This window comes from Aristolochia californica, unplaced genomic scaffold (assembly GCF_029961685.1).
Source record: "Aristolochia californica isolate CCGP_79_NKW_82.1479 unplaced genomic scaffold, dmAriCali1.0.hap1 SCAF_5, whole genome shotgun sequence".
Lineage (NCBI taxonomy): Eukaryota > Viridiplantae > Streptophyta > Magnoliopsida > Piperales > Aristolochiaceae > Aristolochia > Aristolochia californica.
In genome coordinates, this window is record NW_027182214.1 from 4,519,815 (window position 1) to 4,540,338 (window position 20,524).

Sequence of the window (20,524 nt, forward strand, 5' to 3'; positions counted from 1 at the left end):
AATGAACATTTTCTTCCTCATGAACTATGTTTGATTTTTTTTTTTATCATTTTGTAGATTAAATTCCAGTTGACAACGATAGCCTCATTTCAGTCTATTCAGGCAATTTCTTCATAGTTTTTATGACATCAAAATGCAAAATATTGAACTTCTGATGCAGAAAAAAAGTTCGTTTAAATTTGAAAGCACCGAATAGAAAATTCGTCGGCTAATAGCCTAATAGTCTTTGTAATTCCCGAGGGAAGAGAATCACCGGAATCTCACGTTCCCGCCGCTGCCCGAAGCGTCTATTCCGGTGTCGTACGAATTTTTCGGTAAGATCAGGCGAATTTATGGCGGTGGTTTTCCTTCCTGCATCAATGTTTCAGGTTGAGACGGAGAATTATGTCATTTTGAGGAAAAGGAGTGACGGGGTCTTATCTTCTTCTTCTTCTTTTTTGTTTTTTTTTTGCAAAAGAGTCGTCGCAAAATCTCACAGAATTTCGTCGAGCAATGTCACTGGGTTGCTACGAGTTATTCGTCTTCTTATTGCAGTGGTTTGGGAATTGCTTCAACTTGAAATGGGTCTGTGTTTTTTCTCTTGAATTTTGGGCAACTTCTGTTTTCTTCTCTCTTGCTTCATCCAGCACTTGCGGATGATATGGTTAGTGCTGTTGATTCTCTGTTTCTGTTCTTCTTGTCCCTATGGTGTTGATTTTCCTCGCGTCTGGTAGATCTAGCTTGGTGGTGGCTTGTTGCTTTCGGTATTCAAAATCTGTTGACACTTAGAATTTAGATCCTATCTTCTTGTTAGTACTTGTTAGTGTAGATGTGAGTCTGTAATCGAATGTAGATCAGATCTGGACTAGTTCACTGTTTTAATAAGGAAATTTCGTCTTGGTTTCGTGGTTAGATTTGATCTCCTTCCGCATTTCTTTGGGATCCCTTTCGAATGATTCTTTTGCCTTTCATTAGTCTTGAATTTTTCTACGCCTGTTAGGGTCTTTCTTTTTTTTCTCTTTCGGCATGTAGTCTTTTGAAACAAAAAGCTGCAATGATCCCTGAACATTGACAAAGTAAGTTCGTCCTTTTAGCGTTTTCTCGCTTGTTTCAATACCCGTGTCCTGCAACCTGGTCTCTTGCTCGCAGTCAATCCGTTCTCTAAACAAATTGATCAGCGTAATTTTCTCTTCACAAGATCCCAACAGAGTGTATAGGAGTATAGGTTCTGGTTCCTTTGAATGTTCCTAGTGATTTCCGAAGTCTCTCTTATTTTATTATTTCGAGTATTCAGTATCCAGTGTCGGAAAATCTTCCTGAGGACAAATATCTGCAGTTTCATTATTTGTTCTCAAAGACATCCTATATCCAATGAAACTCTTACTTGTATTCAGCTGGAATCTGTAGCTTTTCTCGAGCAATTAAAAGCATAAAAGGACATACGTTTCCTTACTGTATAGCATTTTGGTGCTCTTACCCTTCTTTAGCGGCTGTTTGAATGTGTGGCTCGTTATAAGAGACACCCAGCACAGTTGAGATTGACAGCACCTAACTGATGAGCACAGTCTGTTGTCATGATCTGATTCTCACACAGCATCTTCCTTTTTTCATGCATTCCAGCATGTCCAACTGAAGCTCTCAGAGTTGTTTACTAGGTTTTTGACGGGCAAATCTACAGGTGTAGCAGGCTTGTGCCCTTGTCATGAAGGCTTTAATTCTTGTTGGAGGGTTTGGCACTCGTTTGCGGCCATTGACTCTGAGTATCCCAAAACCTCTGGTTGATTTTGCAAACAAGCCTATGATCTTGCATCAGGTACGTTTGGTGAATTGATCTCTTTCACATTTTTTTTTTTTTTGTGAATTTAATTCTTTTTTTTTCAAATTGAACTTTTCAGTAACATGACCTTATTTTCCTGTCATTTTTGTTCAAATGCCGGGTACTTGATCCCCCTTTGATTTGTGTGGTGCTTCGTCTAGAAATCTACTTAGAATACAATTTTGGGAAGAAAAGTGTCATTTTGCGCATTACCATGGATGCAAGTATTTATGTATTTCCATGCATGTCTATCTTTTTTTGGCCATCAGAATTGAGAATTTTGTTCAGTAGACTTTATTTGTTAGTTTTTAACGTTTTATTAACAGCTTTTTCAATCTTGTGATTTTGCTTGTAATTAGATTGAAGCCTTGAAAGCCATTGGAGTAACCGAAGTTGTCTTGGCCATCAACTACCAACCGGAGGTAAGTCGATCCAAGACAGCATGCATTTGGCTGGCTCAGTGATATTTCGTTCTACACTGAATATCAATATCTATTTTTGCAGGTTATGCTCAACTTCTTGAAGGAATTTGAGACCAAGCTTGGGATTAAAATCACTTGCTCACAAGAGACTGAGCCTCTTGGTACTGCAGGACCTTTGGCTCTTGCAAGGGAGAAACTGATTGATGAATCTGGTGAGCCATTCTTTGTCCTGAACAGTGATGTTATTAGCGAGTACCCCCTCAAAGAAATGATTGACTTTCACAAAGCTCATGGTGGAGAGGCCTCGATCATGGTTACCAATGTTAGAAGAAACATTGTTGTTCATTTAGCTGCGAAATGCTGACTAAATGTAAAAAACAATTCTAATCATATACAAGTAATTGGATGGATAGGTAGATGAGCCTTCCAAGTATGGCGTTGTTGTGACGGAGGAAGGGACAGGGAAAGTTGAGAAATTTGTTGAGAAGCCAAAGATATTTGTGGGTAACAAGATCAATGCTGGAATCTACTTGTTGAACCCTTCTGTTCTTGATCGGATCCAATTGAAGCCTACTTCTATTGAGAAAGAGGTCTTTCCTAAAATTGCAACAGAGAAGAAGCTTTTTGCCATGGTCCTACCTGGGTTCTGGATGGATATTGGACAGCCAAGGGACTACATCACTGGTCTTAGACTCTATCTGGAGTCATTGCGCAAGAAATCCCCCTCCCATTTGGCTGCCGGTTCTCACATTGTTGGAAATGTCATAGTCCATGAGACTGCAAAGATTGGAGAGAGCTGTTTGATTGGTCCAGATGTGGCCATTGGACCAGGTTGTGTGGTTGAATCAGGAGTGCGGCTCTCTCGGTGCACCGTCATGCGTGGAGTTCGCATCAAGAAGCATGCCTGCATCTCCAGTAGTATCATAGGTTGGCACTCTACTGTTGGGCAATGGGCTCGTGTTGAGAACATGACCATCCTCGGAGAAGATGTTCATGTGTGTGATGAGATTTACAGTAATGGTGGGGTGGTACTTCCCCACAAGGAGATCAAGTCCAGCATTCTGAAGCCGGAAATCGTCATGTGAGAAGATTGCCTGTTATTGCATTTTGGGTGTCGGTTCGTTTTCCTTTTTGTTTCTTCAGTTTCATTTCTTTCCCAAAGTGTAATAAGTCTCATCTCTCCTTCCTTCCTCTAGTTTATCTTTGCTCTTTTATCTGTTTTTTCCTGTCGGAGGCTTAGGTTTCATGTCCATGTGATGTCTGTATACTGTAAATATGTGGACACTCCTGTTAGTGCTTACTGCCTTTTTGTAACTTACATTCAAAACATCCATATCAGTTTGAGCAAATGCCATATTTAAGCTGCAAACCTTTTTGTCTTTAACAAATGAAGTACTGGATGGACTCAACTTCTTCATATTAGGGTAAGTTGAAAGAGTCTGGATCCTGCTTCAGTTCACCTCAATTATGAAATGACCTCAGCACAAGACTGGGCGCCATTATAAATTCAGATTAGCCCACATTTGCAGCTTCATCCCCCCGGTTATAAACCAAAAATGCTTTAGACCAGGCATCTATATAGTAAATTAGGAAGAGATTTGGCCATTGTTAATTCAAATCGGCCCCATACTATTATTCGGAAGGGATTACTTGTAAGCCAAAAACCCAAATTGGGATTCATGTCTAATATTAATGTCATGAGGAATGATGAAACCTTTCATAAAATTTGACTGTAATTACACTCATAAATAGCTTTGATGGTAATCTTCCATGACATCCCAGTCTCCAGAACAGTACAAACACAATCCAAACGTGAGCCACGAAGAGGAAAAGTGTTTCTCGGGTTTCATTTTCATCATTTGTGTGTTCTGGAGCTTCCAAAAGTGCTGCTTCAGTCTTCCAATTCAACAGAAATGGACTAGAATTTGGGCAGTTCTTTTATGGGTCAATTTATTTGGTTTTTTGGGAGAAGGAGCTGGAAGTCATGGCACAGCCACCCTGAATCCACTCTATTGCCAACTCTATGGAACAAAATGTGCCACAATGAGTAATGTATAGACTTTTCTTTAGGGCTCTTTACTTCCCATGGACCGACTAATTTGATTTGTTTGATTGATAGCATCAATGTCAAATTATATTGGATTTAATTCAGCAAACCACTCGACCTCGTGAACCATAAATTGCCCTAATTGCATCAGATGGTCATAAAGGGTTTGTTTGGAACTCCATGGAAAAGAAAAAAAAGAAAATAAGAACTTGACTATTATTATTTCAAAAACTAGTTATCGAAAAAAAGAATTTGATCATTATCTCATTTTTTTTACTTTTCTAAGGGTTCCAAACAGACCCTGAAGCGATTCATTCAAGGGTCCTAATCACAGACAACCTCAAACTAGCCTACGTGCATTAACTTTAAACTGTAATATGTTTTGGTCAGCTCTTATGGCAAACAGTACCACCTCATCAGCACAAGAAATTCGCCATTCCTCAGCTGTCTCTCAGTGAAGATATAGCCACCAGTTCATAGAAAAAGCTAAAAATTTACCCAAAATTCTGAATTCTGGTTATGAATCATTGGCAACGATGAGAGAGACATGCTTTAGAATGAAACAGAATGTGTTCTTCAGTTAGGAGGTTTAAGCAGAAAAAATGAAGCTACTTAGATTTTCTTGTTAACATATCAAACCTCTACGCTGACAAGAGATTCTTAGAATATGTCAATTCACTCGGTTTTAAATGAGCTTCCTTAGCTTCATTAGTTCATCTGAACTTATCAATAGGGGTCAAAATTACAAGTCGACAGTGGTAGTTTAGTGGACAAGGATCAATGGCAGTGATCCCCCCATAAGACCTATAGAGGATAGAAAACTCGGATAATTACTAAGCTTATCTTGCAGAGTCCAAGTCATACATTTCACTCGGTAAGTTCCCTTCCAGCAGCCAAATATAAACATATATATATTTGTAAATTATCACTCTGTTTCATGACCAAATGACTTTATAGACCACTCAACAGAAGACTTCACCAAAATTGTCTTTTCACGTTGAACTATATCTCAGTTCAACATGTCTCAAGCATTTCTGACATTTTTTGGCAAGGGTTCTTTGGTAGCTTCATGGGAAAAAAAAAACAAAATGTTTGTATACAGGCAAATATATAGCAAGATGATGTGTGAGTTGGACCGGCCTTCAAATTGATGCCAACAGCCACAACATAACTAGGGAAGAGGTGTAAATGAGAAGCCAAGTTATGAAACCCAAAGCTATGGAAATTTGATACCTATGACAATCGAGATTGGGCTGTGACCTGCAGTAATCGGTGTCTCTTATGTACAAAATTGTTACACCGGCTGAACAACATGCGGCAGCAAGAGATAGAGTTGCAGTCACCTGTTCCATGGTTGTTAAAATGGGTAGAAAAGTCAATAAGATAGATCAATAAGAAAAAGGAGGAGGAGCTCGTGTATCAGGGACAATGCTAACAGGAAAAGAGAGAGTGGTTTTCATGCATCACGGAGCAACGATAACAGGAAATAAAGAAAGAGCCTACACACCACATACAAATGTATATACAGTAAACTATATACCTGATAGAATATGGGCAAAGCACCCAAAAAAGTATTAACATAGCAATATAAAATGCAGCTGGTGGAAAGATCAAAGTTGTGGTTGTAGTAGTATATATCAGATGATTTAATTCTCATTACTTTTCCTTACTTTCTAGTAATGTTAGTTTTTCTTCAGATAATTTTGCTTCCAAGCTACATAATCTACCCCAGTTTTAGCCCAACTAGGGAGGAAAAAAATAAAAATAAAGAGGTAATCTGATAGGAACTTCTTAGGAAGAACCTATCTTCTTCAATTAAGTGTAGGGAAGAAGTGAATTTGGAGATTAGGCGGATACAAAAAAAAACAGGTAAGGATAATTGTAGGGAAGAAGAGGAAGTAAGAAGAGAGAAAGGGAGAGATAAAAGGAGAGAGAGGATAGTCATGTGGGAGAGTATGAGAGAAGAGATAGAGGGCTAGGAAGGTTGACAATTAGAAAATTAAAGAAGAGGGAAAAAGGAGAAGAAGAGAAGAACCTTTGGTTTAACGAAGAGGAGTAGAGAAAAAGAGAAGAGAGAAGAGAAAGAACTAGGATTACGAGATAAGTGAGAAGAGATAGGAGATTGAACAGTAGGAAAAACCGAAAAACCAACACTGAGCTCCATACTCAAGTACCAAAAGGTATATGATTAGCAAAATAGATCATGAAGTTGCAAAAGCACCACAGAGAGAGCAGATTGAACAGTAGGAAAAACAAAAGTTACCAGATATTGGCCGTAAATAACCAAAGGTTACCAAAGTTACCAAAGGAAAAACCAAAGGTTACCAAAGTTAACAACTCTGTAAATTAAAAGTTGTTTCCTGTTTTTGAATTCTTTCCAGCAGGTAAAAAAAGATTTAATACGTCCTAATTAGAGTCTATTTCCTACAATGGGCAGCATAGAAGTTCCCTATTTTATTTATTTGTACGCCTATAAGAGGCCTTCATATGTACCACATAAATTACTCTTTTGCAATTAAATAAACTTCCGTTTTTTTTTTAATAGCTGCATAAACCCTCCTTCTATCATTAAAGTTTTACTCAATAAACTTGAATTCAGGATGTAGTTTTCTTAATTGTTGCTGAAATCTAATTTCCCCACACTCTTGAGGAAGCATTCAATTTTGTTATTCCATGAATCTAAACCAACTGCTGTTTTAGAGAGGGTCCTCATCAAGAGAAATATCACTCACAAATTGCTTTCACATTTTTTTACCAGAAATATCCCTCACAAAATATCAAGAGAAATATCACTGACAAATTGCTTTCATTCCTCAACATACAGTGTCTTGATCCCTATAATCAAAGCAGCAGAGGCTGAATCTCCTTTATTTACATCATGTTGAAATGCTTGCCTCAACAATAACACAAAAACAAGGTAAATGCAGAATGTTGGTCTCTCTCCCCCACTCAACCATTACTACGTTTCTTTATAAGTCTGCTCCTCTGACTGCTTGTTTTTTACTCTGCTGTTTCTTACCCTGAAGATTTTCTTTCTCTCCCCTCTTCAATCCTCTGTGGAAAGTTGAAATGAAAGTGCAAGGTTCAGTGGTATATGATAATATGAAATGCAACTTCAGACAGCAGCATTACCAACTAAAGAATATAAATCATCCATAGTTCATTCAGCGGTTTGCATCACTTGCATTTTTAAGCAGAAAAAAAGAGAGTAGATGGAGTGCAGAAAGAACCATTACCCAATCACCTACTACAAACAGGCTTATTAAGACAGGGCTCTGGAGGTTTCTCCTAATCTTTAGAGCATAGAAGTCAAGACCAGCTAATCCCAAACTCCAGCTAACTTGTAGTCCCATTGAAGCAATCAAATAACTGCAAGCAAAAATGTTTGATTGATAGCCATAGTAATCTCCTAGAAAGTCAATGGATGCTGGTTGAAATCCAGCAATTACCTAAAAATCAGAAATGTGGGACACTTCAAAATGTAACTGGAAAATTATTACCATCTAATGGTCGGGCATGCCCAAATTTTTCTGGACTCTCCAATCTGAGAACGACCTACTAATCCATTTGTCTAAAATTTGAAAAAAAAATGGGACCAGGTCATACAAAACCGAAGTAAAAGATTCCATTGAATCCTTTTCATCCCTCCAATCACAAGTTAAACAAGCCTGCAAATGACAAAACCTGCCATATACTTTTTTTTTTTTTGGAAAAAAGTAGAAAGAAATTGCACGCACAGTATGTGGACCAGAGGTGCAACATCAAACGGAACTAAGGAAATGGGATATACACGGCACAAAAAAGACACAACAACTGGTGGAGAAATAACATCTTGAACCCATTCAAAACTTCTATAGTCATCGAGCAAACAATCAACTCTAACGAAACTAGAAAAGTTATAAACCAGATGATAGGAGTTTAAAAAAAATGTAACAGAATAAAAAAAATATAAAATATTTATACCAGAAAGCAGTATAATTAGAGAATCCCAGAGACGAAACCATCACTCCAATGGATGCAGCAGCACACAAGCACTGCCCAACTCGCAGCAGAAGACCGGTGATCGTACCAGGCCCACCCAGCAACTTCTTCATTCTTTCCAAGGGACCCTCCAGAAACACAGGGTCCCGAAGCAAAACACGAGTCTCACAGACCGTCCATAGAAATCTTCTCTACCCAGAGCAAAGGTGCATTGAATTTCACACAAGGAGTAGCAACGTTAGATTTGAAGGCAGTTTGTAACTTGTAAGATAAAAAAGGAAAGCTTGCTAGGAACTTTTGTGCACTGAAATTCTCGAGTTGAAGCACTAGATCCTGTCCTTCTCTGTTCCCGGCCCTATGGCGTCGGTATCTCATGCAATGTAGACCTGGAAGAGCTGGAATTTGGAAGGCAGGGCGGCTTCTTTATCGCTCCCGACTAACGGTAATGGAGAAAGAATAAGTTAAAGGGCAAAGACAACAGGATCAAACAAATGGATGCTCTCCCCATTCCGTAACTCTGCTGCCTGTAGTATTCTATTCGAGTTCAACTTCAATCTGCCGACTGCCGTGCTCTTTAATCCTGGTTACTGATCCCGTTAATAGCTTATGACGTGCATAACTCTAAACAGGGAAAGGTCTAATATATTACAATATGGGATGCAAGAAATGTATTATAATCTAACATTTTTACAATGTATACCATTCTTAGATTTTTTATTTATGGAATGATAACATTTAAATATTCAGACAAAAATGCTAATAGGGTATGTTTAGCACCCTAGAGCTGGACTCAATAAGTCCATAAACATAATACTGGCCAGTCTACAAAGCTCAATCAGCGTCCCGAAAGAGGCATTGATTCCCCACTTAGCGTCTCAAGTGAAGTCTACATCATCTTGTTAGTGTCCTTACAAAGGTCCATATAATTCTCCTTAGGACAACCATAGGAGACCCAAACTCCTCTATGCAAATAGGGCACAATATTTTTCCTTTCTTGGTCATCCAACTCAGATTCTCTCGAGTGTAGTTAGGGGCACACATTCACTTGTAATCATATGGTTAATCCCATATGCGAAGGGTCCAAATCGCGAGGCTTGTTTTATTTGTTTATTTATTATTATTATATTTTTTTAAAGGGATTCATGGACCCTCTCTCTTATAACTGAGGTCAATTATGACAATTCACCCAAGTATATTATGAGACTTTTAGTCCAAATCCCGAATATGTTATCTACTATTATTACTTACAAATTCACTAATTGACCCATAATTGTAATTCAATATGATTAATCGAGTTTTCTAATTATTCAAGAAGACTTACAGATTGACTGAGCCGAGATTTCTCAACAAGGGGAAAATCTCTAGAATGTCGTCAATGTCTTTATATAACATTGCGAAGAAACTCAGGGCCAGACTCAATTGGGATGTAAGCTGATTTCTTAGGCTTATCCACATTAAACAAATCAAGAATTTAGAACTACTCCTACACTGTTTGGTACTTATATTAAGAAAATATCCCTCACCTTAAGATTTTTCATCATTCACCTTGTATTTGCTATTGTTTCATACTCCTTACTCCATTTATCATGCCCAAAATTGGACTGAGGTATCAAATTCTAGAAATCAAACAAATTAAAAATTCTAACTCAGATCTTCAATTCCAGAAATCCATACTCAAGACTCAACTCAACTAACACTTGTCTATGTGTAATGTGGTAAATAAATGTATAAATAAAAATTCTTACAAAAGTATTCCACAAAATTACAGATTCATTTAATTAAGTAACATCGATAAAAAATATAGTTAGAGGGTTAATCCAATACGAAAAGTCATTTGGTGTGAAATGGCTATCTCATCCATCTGATCAAATGGACGGTTACTATCTCAACCATTCGATCAATGACTATCTTAACCGTTTGATCATGATAACTTCTTTTATTTTCTCTCCACTTTCTGTGTTTCAAACACGGCCTTAAAGTTTTTTAAGCTTTTATTATATTATAATTAAAATTATGAAATTATTTTTAAATATTTTTTATAATTGGGTAAAATAACTCTTATTTTATAAAAAAAATTACTTGCATTTTGAATATATTTGTAAGTGATCGAAAAGGACAGATAATAAAACAATTGGATAAAAAGGAGGTCCACGAATTGTGAACCAGGTTAGAGGCTGCCGAATCCGAGATTCCCTGAGACAGCGACTAAGCGGATTCCGTGATTTTCCGTTTCTCTTTCTGTTGACTCTCCCAGCCGGCCAATTTTGGATAAAAAGCAAGTTAGCCCCAAACGGAGCAGGTCGGACTCTCCTTGCACTCGAGCACGATTCTCTCACTCTGAATGCCATTGCTTTTCTCAAATTAGAAATACGTCTAACAATCTGTCCTCTTCTCGCAGCTTTTCATCTTTCCAGAGCTCTCAGCTACTCATTTTCGAAGCAGTGCGTTTTCTCAATCGCGTATCCTATATCTGCTCCTTTTCACTCCTTTATATACATATTGCGAGATTCTTAGGCTCTTTTTTATCTTCTTATACTGATGATCTTCCCACTCTCTTCACAGGGCTAAGTTTTGGAATGGCGGACGAACTTCGACATTTCGTTCTGAACACGGGAGCGAAAATCCCGTCCATTGGTCTCGGTACGTGGCAATCGGCCCCTGGAGAAGTCGGAAAAGCCGTAATCTCTGCCATCAAGGTTTGTTCTTTGATTTTGTGTGGATGTTTTTTCACTTCTCTATGAGTATTTGATTGTTGTCGCATATAACCTCTCCTCATGTCTGGCTCAATTTGGCTTCTGTTAATGGTTCTGAATGTTAATTTCTTTCCATTTTTAATTAGAATTGAAATGTTTTATGTGATCTTAGTGTCTTTCTCGCTATCATTTGTGAGATACTGTTTTTTGTTAGCTTGATCCTCTTAGACATTGAGTCTAGTTTTCACTGGTTTGGACGGGTGCACTTGTAATTCCTTGAATTGCTACTGGCTGACGGTATTATGGCTCTCGGAGTATGTTATCTACATCTTACATATATATGTAGGTTGTGGATTTCGGTAGCCGCTGCTCATCTGGTCTTTTCTTGTAATCCCCTTTCGTCGTCTATGGATCTTCCACCTGAGTATTTGATATCAATGGCCAGTAAAGGGAGCTCAGCCTCGATCTTTAAAAAATTTTATGCCACATTGGGGTACATGCAGCCTCCAAACTATGATGTTATGGTTTTCTTTGAAGGAATCTAAGTATTCATTTTTAAGTGTCAGCCTGCTTAACCATGCCTGTGAAAAGAACGAAGGGATCTGTTTGTTTGTCTGATCAATATATTTGTCTACCTGGCACCCAGAGATTCTAATCCTTTATTCTGTTAACAACTACTTGAGTATGTGAACGATATACCACTTTAACAAAAGCCTGCAGACTAGGTTTCCATTACTGGAACCGAAGGAAGACGACGACGACGACTGGATCACGAGTGCCAGAAATAGCAAATTTTTGTTTCCAATTTTATGTATAAATAGATGATGTAATTTCCAAATCCTGGTCAGTAAAGTTTTTTCATTAAAAGCTTACATGGTATCAGGAACCCTTGATGATCCCGTCTCCTTATTTCATTTTTTTTTTTCTCGACGGGAACCCCTCTTCTGTTCTACCGCTCGTCACCGTCGATGCACCACTGACAGCCCCGTCGCACTCCTCCTGCCCTGCTTCTGCTGCCACTGCAATTCAGCGCAGCGGCCCTTGGCCCCAGCACTGGCATCGTTGCCGCTCTTGCTGCAGGCCTCAGTTCAGTGAACTATCCCGATGTGAAGGTCACTCGATTACCCTCTTCCGTCGCCTGCATCCAGACCAGAAACTGTGAACATTCTCTGTCGCTTGCATCACCGTCGTGTCCCGCGGCGCTTCCTCACTGCAATCACCAACCTCGCCGCACTCCGCTCCAACCGGCTTGTGCACCACCTCAACTCCGGGAGGAGAGACCACGGGAATTTGTGTCCCACACTTTTTCTTTGAGTCTGACAGCTCAGTTCCTCCGGGCCAAGGCTTTTCCAACCCACGACCGTGAACCCAGGTCGGTCCATGGTTACACTCTGTGCCTAACTCGGTTCACATAAAATTTTTTTTTAAAAAAAATGGCTATTGAATCTTTTTCTCATCTTCTCCATTTTCATACCCTCAACCACATGATTACCATTAGACTCTCTTCCACGAGCTACGATTTGTGTCAAAGCCAACTTCTTCCTCTTCTCGAAAGGCAAAATCTCCTCAACTATGTGGAAGGAACCCTCGCGCCACCACCTTAGTTTGCCGCCACGGATTCTACCACCCCTATTGCCGCATGTTTGGCGTGGAGAACAATGGATCAACGCCTTCTCAGCCTCCTCCTTTCCTCCCTCACTGAGGAGGCAATGGCCAATGCCGTTGGCCTCTTCACTACACGCGAGGTCTGGCTCAAGTTGGAAAATGACTTTAGTCATCGGTCGAAGGCTCGAGAAATTTGTCTCAAATACGATCTCTAGTAGCTAAAGCGTGAAAATCAATTTGTTGTCGCTTACACCCACGTATTCAAGGGTCTTTGCGATCAACTTCACAAATTCGGTAGACCTGTTGACAATACCGACAAACTCCACTGGTTTCTCCATGGACTCGGTGTCGAATTTTCAACCTTCTCCGTCACACAAATTGCACTTACACCTCTCCCCTGTTTCTCTGACCTCAACTCCAGAGTTGAGAGCTTTGAGCTTATTCAGAAATCTTTCGAGAGCTCTGTTTCTCCTGTTGCTACTTTCACTGCCGCATCCCTTGGCTCGGACTGGTTGACCTGCCGCAGCTTTGGTCAAACCCATGGCTCAACCAGTGGTTCTGGCTGCCATTATGTCAACTGGGGACGAACTCATTCTGGACAAGGGCACTGCCCTCCTTGCTGCCAGATATGCCGTCTTGACGGTCACTATGTTGATCGATTCAACTAGTGTTATGCCCGCAGTGAGTCTCATGCCTATCTTGTTGAGGCTTTCACTGGATCGTGCTCTCTCATTGAATCTGCGTCCTCTGACTGGTTCTTGGACACTAGGGCTTCCGCTCATATGTCCAATAACGCATCAATCCTGGATCAGTTCACTCCGTACACTAGTAAGGACTTTGCAATTGTGGGGAATGATGCCTCTTTACTATCTCACATACTAGGATTCTCTCTCCTACCCCAAATATTCAATTGTTAGATGTTTTAGTTCCTCATCTCACCAAAAATCTTCTCACCATCAGTAAATTAACGTCTGGTTTTCTTTTATCTGTTACTTTTAATAATCATCTTTTCATTGTTCAGAATCGTCTCACAGGAATGGTGGTGGCAATCGGTAAAAGAGATGGAGGCTTATATGTGCTGGAGCGTGGCAACCATGTACTTATTTATGTCCCTAAGAATAAAATATTTACATGCTTCCTATGATTTATGGCATTCCCGCCTTGGACATGTAAATCATTCTGTCATTTTTTCTTTACATAAACAAAGACATCTTTATCTTACCTTTTTATTGCCCTCTCCATCATTAAGTAGTTCATGTCAACTTGCGAAAAATCATTGTATGCCTTATCCATGTCATGAACATAGGTCGTCTCATGTGTTAGATTTTATTCATTGTGACATATGGGGCCCTTCACCTGTCAAATCCCATTTAAGATTTGCATATTATGCTATCTTCATCGATGATTTTTCCTGTTTCACCTGACTTTATCATTTGAAATTCAAATTTGATTTTTATGATATTTTTACCCGATTTAAAAAACATGTAGAAAATCAATATTTGGCCCATATTAAAATTTTCCAAAGTGATGGCGGGGGCGAATTTACTAGCACGTGCTTCCAAACTCATCTTCATACCTCTGGCATCCATCATCAACTTTCTTGCCCATATACACTTGCCCAAAATGGACATGCATAACGCAAACATCGTCATGTGATTGAGACTGGTCTGACACTTTTTTTGTACTCCCATCTCTCTCCTCGCTTTTGGGTTAAAGCCTTCGGCACTGCAGCTTACATCATCAACCGTTTGCCCACATCACTTCTTCAAGGTAAATCACCGTATGAACTTTTATATGGTTCCTTTCCAAATTATGAAAATTTTCATCCCTTTGGTTGTCGTGTTTATCCTTGCTTACATGAGTATATGTCTAACAAATTTTCACCTCATAGTATTCCCTGCATCTTTTTGGGTTACAATCCCTCTTATAAGGGTTTCGCTGCCTTGATCCAATCACCTCTCAGATCTACATCACCCGCCATGCTCAATTTGATGAACACAACTTTCCTTTCATAAAATCATCTCAGGCTCAACCCCCTTCCTCTCTCCATTTTTCAAACTTTTTGGAACCCAGTCTTATCCAAACAGAAACCCCTCCTTCCTCCTCACACCATTCTCCGCACATTACTCAATCCGGATTTACCCCATGTTCTATTTGTACTGATCCGATCGATGAGTCCATGCAAACCACTGATTATTTTGCAGGTCCCTCCTCGCCACTCTAGGCTTTCAGTCCAGAACCTACCGAGACACGAATCACTCCTCCTACTCCTGCATCTACACTACCGTTGGGTTCTCACCCTATGTTACACGAGGTAAATCTAGTATTTTCAAACCACGCCATCTGGCCAACCTCGGTATTGTAGAATCCTTTGGACTTCTCTCCACTCTCCTTGCCTCTACTGCGCCTAAATGATTCAAATCTACCCCTAGGAATCCTGCTTGGCGTGCTGCCATGGATGAAGAAGTTCAACCTCTGTAAAATAATCGGATCTAGATTTTAGTCCCTCGACCTACCAACACCAATATTGTGGGTTCCAAATGGGTGTTTCAAACCAAATACCTACCTAATGGATCCATTGAGCGTCTCAAAGCGTGCCTCGTTGCCAAGGGCTACACTCAGGTACCAGGTCTTGACTTCACTGACACCTTTAGTCCTGTTGTAAAGGCTACCACTATCTGAGTTGTGCTCTCTATTTTTGTGACTAACAAATGGCATCTTCACCAACTTGACGTCAAGAATGTGTTCCTCAATGGTACACTCATTGAAAATGTTTATATGAAACAACCTCTTGGGTACATTGACCCTCGGTTTCCTTATCACGTTTGTCAGTTGCAGAAAGCTCTCTATAGTCTCAAGCAAGCTCCTTGTGTCTAGTTCCAACGCTTCAGCTTCTTTATCACTCAACTTGATTTCTCTTGCAACCGTGTTGACAATTCTCTGTTTGTCTTTCATAAGCATTCAGACATTATCTATCTGCTCCTTTACGTTGATGACATTATTATTACTGGCAACAACTCCGCTCTTATCACCAACTTCACTCGTAAGCTCAATTCTGAGTTTGCCACTAAAGATTTGGGTCCGCTCAGTGACTTTCTTGGCCTTGAAGCTTCGCCAACTACCGATTGATTATTTATCAGTCAACTCAAATATGCATGGGATATTCTGACTCGAGTTCAGATACTTGATAGCAAACCTATTCCTAGGTCTAAAGTCATTTCACAACATCTGTCTGCTTATGGTTCTTTATTTTCGGATCCCACTATTTACAGGTCTCTCATTGGCGTCCTTCAATACTTGAACATCCCTTGCCCTGACATAGCCCATGCGGTCAACTCTGTTAGCCAATTCCTGCATGCTCCCACTAAAGATATTTTTATTACTGTTAAGCATATTCTTCGCTATGTCAAAGGCACCATTCACTTTGGCTTTACCTTTCGCCCATTTGCTACTCCTAATGTTCTAGTTGCTTACTCTGATGCTGACTTGGCTGGATGTCCTGACACTTGTCGCTCCACCTTTTGGTTATGCCATGTACCGTGAAGACAATTTGGTTTATTGGAGTGCTAAAAAGCAACCTACGGTATCACGTTTCATCTGTGAATTTGAGTATCGTGCTCTTGCACACACTGCATCTAAATTTATTTGGCTTACGCATCTCCGTTGCGATCTACATGTTTCTATTCCACAACCACCTCTTCTCTTATGTGACAACAAAAGTGCAATCTTCCTCAGTTCCAATCCAGTTTCTTATAAGCGAGTCAAACATGTTGAATTAGATTATCATTTCCTTCGAGAACTTGTTGTTGCTGACAAACTTCACACACAGTATATGCCATCTCACTGCAAGTTGTCGATATTTTCACCAAAAGTATTCCACACCCTCTCTTTGAATTTTTTTGCTCTAAACTTCACGTCTGTTCCAATCCGACGTTCAGCTTGCGAGTGTGTGTGAACGATATACCACCGCAACAAAAGCCTGTAGACTAGGCTTCCACTACCGGAACCGAAGGAAGACGACGACCGGATCATGAGTGCCAAAAATAGCAAATTTCTGTTTCCAATTTTATGTATAAATATATGATGTAATCTTGGTTTCCAAATCGTGGTGAATAAAGTTTTTTCATTAAAAGCTTACAAAGTAAACATTCTTTTACCTTTCTTGCTTACAAAAAGAACGAGGAGTTCTGAATCTTTCTACTAGGATGTGGGAGCACTCTCACCTGTAGGCCTTCTTTATGGCTCCTAACATGGCAAAATTTTTGACTGGAGGCCCATCAAACTCAATCTCACGCTATGAAGAAAAGCATCAAGTGAAAAGCCGAATATTTGGAGTAGAAAGGTCTAACCAAGTTATTATGCTTGGTGTGGATCACTCTAGTATAATCGTGGACTTTTTCTCAACAACCTTGTTATATGTTTGTTTACTAGGATTTCTATGAGAGTGCATTTTGAATCTTTTACCTGACCTTGATTTCTTGTTTCTGCTGTACTTTAAAAGTTAATGGTGTCTCTTGGGTGAATTTCGTGAACCTGAGTGCTACTAAATTTTTGCATCTGTTTGTTTGTCAAGCCAAAATTTCTAATTTCTGTTTTGCTCATATACTACTACTGATTATAGTTGCAAATCTGTGCAGGCTGGTTATAGGCATATTGATTGTGCTCGAGCATATAACAATGAGAAGGAGGTAGTCTTATTCTTTTCTAGATGGAAAATAAAACTGTTGACTATGTTACAGTTGCTTGTTGTAGTTTGAACTTGCCCATATTCTGTCTCCCGCTTCTTACTATATACAGTTGTAAAGTTTCCTCATTTAGACACTAGCTACTATCACTGTTTCTCTAAAAAAAAAAATACATACTACCACAGGCATTCTGCGCTATCACAGTCTTCCATGTGCATCATTGTATACAGCTATTGTTAGATCTGTGTTATCTATGCCCTAGGTTCTGTCTGGTGGTCCATTTTTTGTTGTTGGTGGGAGGAGTTGATATGTGAAGGAAAATTAGGTGCTTCATAATGGTTAGCTCAGGGGAGACCAGACTAGGATCAGTTTTGGGTCATTAGTAAGTGAATCTCTAGTGAAATAGGAAGACAGTTTGTCATGCCATTTTTTTCACCATGTTGTCAAACTTCTCAGATTCTAAACCTTGACTGAGGTACTAGTCAATTAAGTTAATTTGATGTAGTTCGAGGTATTTATTCTTTCTAAAAGAATTGCTATATATTTCAGGTTGGCGATGCTCTGAAGAAACTATTTGAAGAAGGTGTTGTAACGCGTGAGGATTTGTGGATTACTTCTAAACTCTGGTTGGTTTACCTTTTCATTTTCATTGAGTCATAACATTCATATTGGTGTCTTTACTCAATACATAAAACTTTAGCTTTTTGTGCCTGCCTTTTAGTTACTGTCAACTGATGAAAAATATTTACGATTTTTGCAGGTGTAGTGATCTGGCACCAGAAGATGTACCACTGGGATTGGATAAAACACTTGAAGAATTGCAGCTTGACTATGTTGATCTGTATCTTGTAAGTTTCTGATTTTAAAGTGCCCGGTGTTTTATCTACAACTGTTTATGACTATTGGCAGAAGTAATCATTAATTGGGACATTTGCTGATCAAGCTTTTTATGCATAGCTGCATGTTCTCTGGCATGAGCGAAAGATGCGTGTGTCTATCCATATCAGAATTGAGATCCTAAACATCTGTAGATGTCATTAGATGTCTGAATTTTTAGTATGATATGGTTAATATGGGAAATCAGTTATTTCTCTTGAAAAAAGATGCTTGGGTATCCATGTCAAAATTCAGATGCTGAACATCTTGTACTGTCATTTGGATGTTTAAAATTTTAGTATTGTAAGGTTAATATAGGAAATTGGTTATTTCTCTCTAAGTAGAGCAAGTTATCAGGTGTAATCAGATGGCATTGTTCACGTTGCTATCTTCTCTTATTTTACTATTTGTCAAGAAACACAGGTTTATGTGAAAATAAAATCTCACTCTGGTGCTTGTGGAATTTTAATCACTTAACTTCTTGAAACTAAACTATTTCTTCTTAATCCCTGAAGATCCATTGGCCATTCCGTACAAAAAAATCAATGCCTGGCTTCAAGCCTGAAAGCTTCTGCCCCCTTGACATACCTAGCACATGGAAAGCCATCGAGAAGCTTTACGATTGTGGGAAGGCTCGTGCAATTGGTGTGAGCAATTTTTCAACAAAGAAGTTGGATGACTTGCTTAAAGTAGCAAGAATTCCTCCTGCTGTCAATCAGGTCGAATGCCACCCTGTCTGGCAGCAGTCTCGTCTCCGAGAGTTCTGTCACTCCACTGGGGTTCTTTTATCTGTAAGCTGCATCACATTAGCTATAGGTGATTCTTTATTTGAACTATTACTCGGATATTTTACTTGGCTATGTGCAGGCTTATTCACCATTAGGTTCCCCTGGTACAAACTGGATTCATAGTAATGTGCTTACCCACCCAGTCGTGATTGAGGTGGCAGAAAAACTGGGCAAGACACCTGGCCAAGTTGCTCTTCGCTGGGGCTTACAAATGGGTCAGAGTATCTTGCCGAAAAGCACAAATGAGGAAAGGATAAAGGAAAACATTCATGTATTTGGTTGGTCCATCCCAGAAGACTTAATGGGCAAGTTCGCAGGAATTGAACAGGCAAGTAGTTTTCTAGTTTCATTGCTTTTACTTACCATCTGTCATCAAGATTGCCTTCAGACAGGCACTTTGATTAAGTCTTTGTGTACTCAAAACAGTCCCTGTAACAAAACAAGGAAAAACTTGCACATCAATACAGGAGACAAGGGGGATCTGTTGATTCGATCCATTCCCGATGATGCATAATTTAAACTGTAGTATAGGTCTTCCTTTAAGAAATAACTGTTGAAGTGCCCCTTACCTTTGAGCAAAAATAGAATGTCTAAAAGTAATGTTGACTAATAACTTCAACTTCGATGCCTGCCACTTCTTACCTGAGCATCTAATGGTGGTCCTTTTTTATCTTCTTGTACAGAGGAGGCAAGTCACCGGACAGTTTATTGTCCATGAAACTCTTAGTCCTTACAAGAGTGTTGAAGAACTCTGGGACGGTGAAATCTAGGTGGACGGAAATGGCTGCATGGTGGTTTCAGTTTCGCAAACAGCCTGGGGAACTGACTGTAAGTTGAACATGAGATGTTTTTTTGTTCATGTCTCTAGGGGAATATCCTACTTTTGATGTTGCAGAGTCTCTGGTTTCTATGTACTCTCTCCAAAAACATAAAAAAGAGCAATACCTTCTCTATATTTTACTAACTAAGAAAACAGACAGCAAATAACCAGGCGCTTAACTAATATTGCAGTGGCTGCACAAACAATTATCTAATACTAGTACACCTTTTTGGATTTTCTTCACACCATGAAGAGAACCTGACCAACAAGAGAAAATTTTGAAAAATCATGTAATGGATAACACTATCCACAAGTTTCTTCTCATGCTTCAATCATCAAACTAAAACTTATTATATGAAACTAGAATATTCACATGAAAAATGTTACAGGAAACAATTATCTACTACTAGTACACCTTTTGGATTTTCTTGACACTATGAAGAACCAGAATCTAATCATCACAACAAATGAAAGCTTGAACTGTATCTTGTATTAAGGAAGAATGATATGGGTCAATCACTCTACCACCAACACTAAAGGTACTGTGAGGCCACTTATAGATTTGGGAATTGCAAGAATCTCTTTTACCATTTTAGATAATACCCGATATTTCAAGTTTTCGCTTTTTCACCATTTTAAAGCATTAAAATCAGATTATGAAGTCTCATCACAAATATACATACCTATTTCCACTTGTTTTATATAAGTCGATAACTTTAACTAACTTGAACTTGATGAAGAATGAATCTCAGAACTTGTCGAAACACCTAAAGAGTCAACATTCAAAATGAGCACATCATTATTATGTCTCA

The 20,524-nt window shown here is 39.2% G+C and overlaps 3 protein-coding genes across 6 annotated transcripts; 2 read left to right on the plus strand and 1 right to left on the minus strand.

Annotated features, from left to right (window-relative positions):
- Nucleotides 1-220: 220 nt before the first annotated feature.
- LOC137965821 (mannose-1-phosphate guanylyltransferase 1-like) lies at nucleotides 221-3,557 on the plus strand. Of its 2 annotated transcripts, none has more exons than XM_068812182.1 (5): nucleotides 221-314; nucleotides 1,635-1,792; nucleotides 2,155-2,217; nucleotides 2,300-2,539; nucleotides 2,631-3,557. In XM_068812182.1, the coding sequence occupies exons 2-5, from the start codon at nucleotides 1,682-1,684 to the stop codon at nucleotides 3,300-3,302; spliced, it is 1,086 nt and encodes a 361-aa protein (XP_068668283.1). In that variant the 5' UTR covers nucleotides 221-314; nucleotides 1,635-1,681; the 3' UTR covers nucleotides 3,303-3,557. The 2 variants fall into 2 exon arrangements, with proteins under 2 accessions (XP_068668283.1, XP_068668282.1); XM_068812181.1 differs by having other exon boundaries at nucleotides 1,658-1,792.
- A 1,591-nt stretch (nucleotides 3,558-5,148) lies between these two features.
- LOC137965823 (CASP-like protein 5B2) lies at nucleotides 5,149-8,750 on the minus strand. The gene is made up of 3 exons (XM_068812183.1): nucleotides 8,228-8,750; nucleotides 7,501-7,633; nucleotides 5,149-5,607 (listed from the first exon to the last, which is right to left on the minus strand). The coding sequence occupies exons 1-3, from the start codon at nucleotides 8,356-8,358 to the stop codon at nucleotides 5,407-5,409; spliced, it is 465 nt and encodes a 154-aa protein (XP_068668284.1). The 5' UTR covers nucleotides 8,359-8,750; the 3' UTR covers nucleotides 5,149-5,406.
- Nucleotides 8,751-10,487: 1,737 nt separating this feature from the next.
- On the plus strand, nucleotides 10,488-19,870 carry LOC137965645 (NADPH-dependent aldo-keto reductase, chloroplastic-like). 3 transcript variants are annotated; one of them, XM_068811927.1, is made up of 9 exons: nucleotides 10,488-10,544; nucleotides 10,644-10,686; nucleotides 10,808-10,941; nucleotides 17,181-17,231; nucleotides 17,778-17,854; nucleotides 17,989-18,076; nucleotides 18,620-18,895; nucleotides 18,972-19,220; nucleotides 19,576-19,870. In XM_068811927.1, exons 3-9 carry the CDS (start codon nucleotides 10,822-10,824, stop codon nucleotides 19,660-19,662), a joined length of 948 nt encoding a protein of 315 aa, XP_068668028.1. In that variant the 5' UTR covers nucleotides 10,488-10,544; nucleotides 10,644-10,686; nucleotides 10,808-10,821; the 3' UTR covers nucleotides 19,663-19,870. The 3 variants fall into 3 exon arrangements, with proteins under 3 accessions (XP_068668028.1, XP_068668029.1, XP_068668027.1); XM_068811928.1 differs by lacking the exon at nucleotides 10,488-10,544 and having other exon boundaries at nucleotides 10,554-10,704; XM_068811926.1 differs by lacking the exon at nucleotides 10,488-10,544 and having other exon boundaries at nucleotides 10,554-10,686.
- Nucleotides 19,871-20,524: the final 654 nt, after the last annotated feature.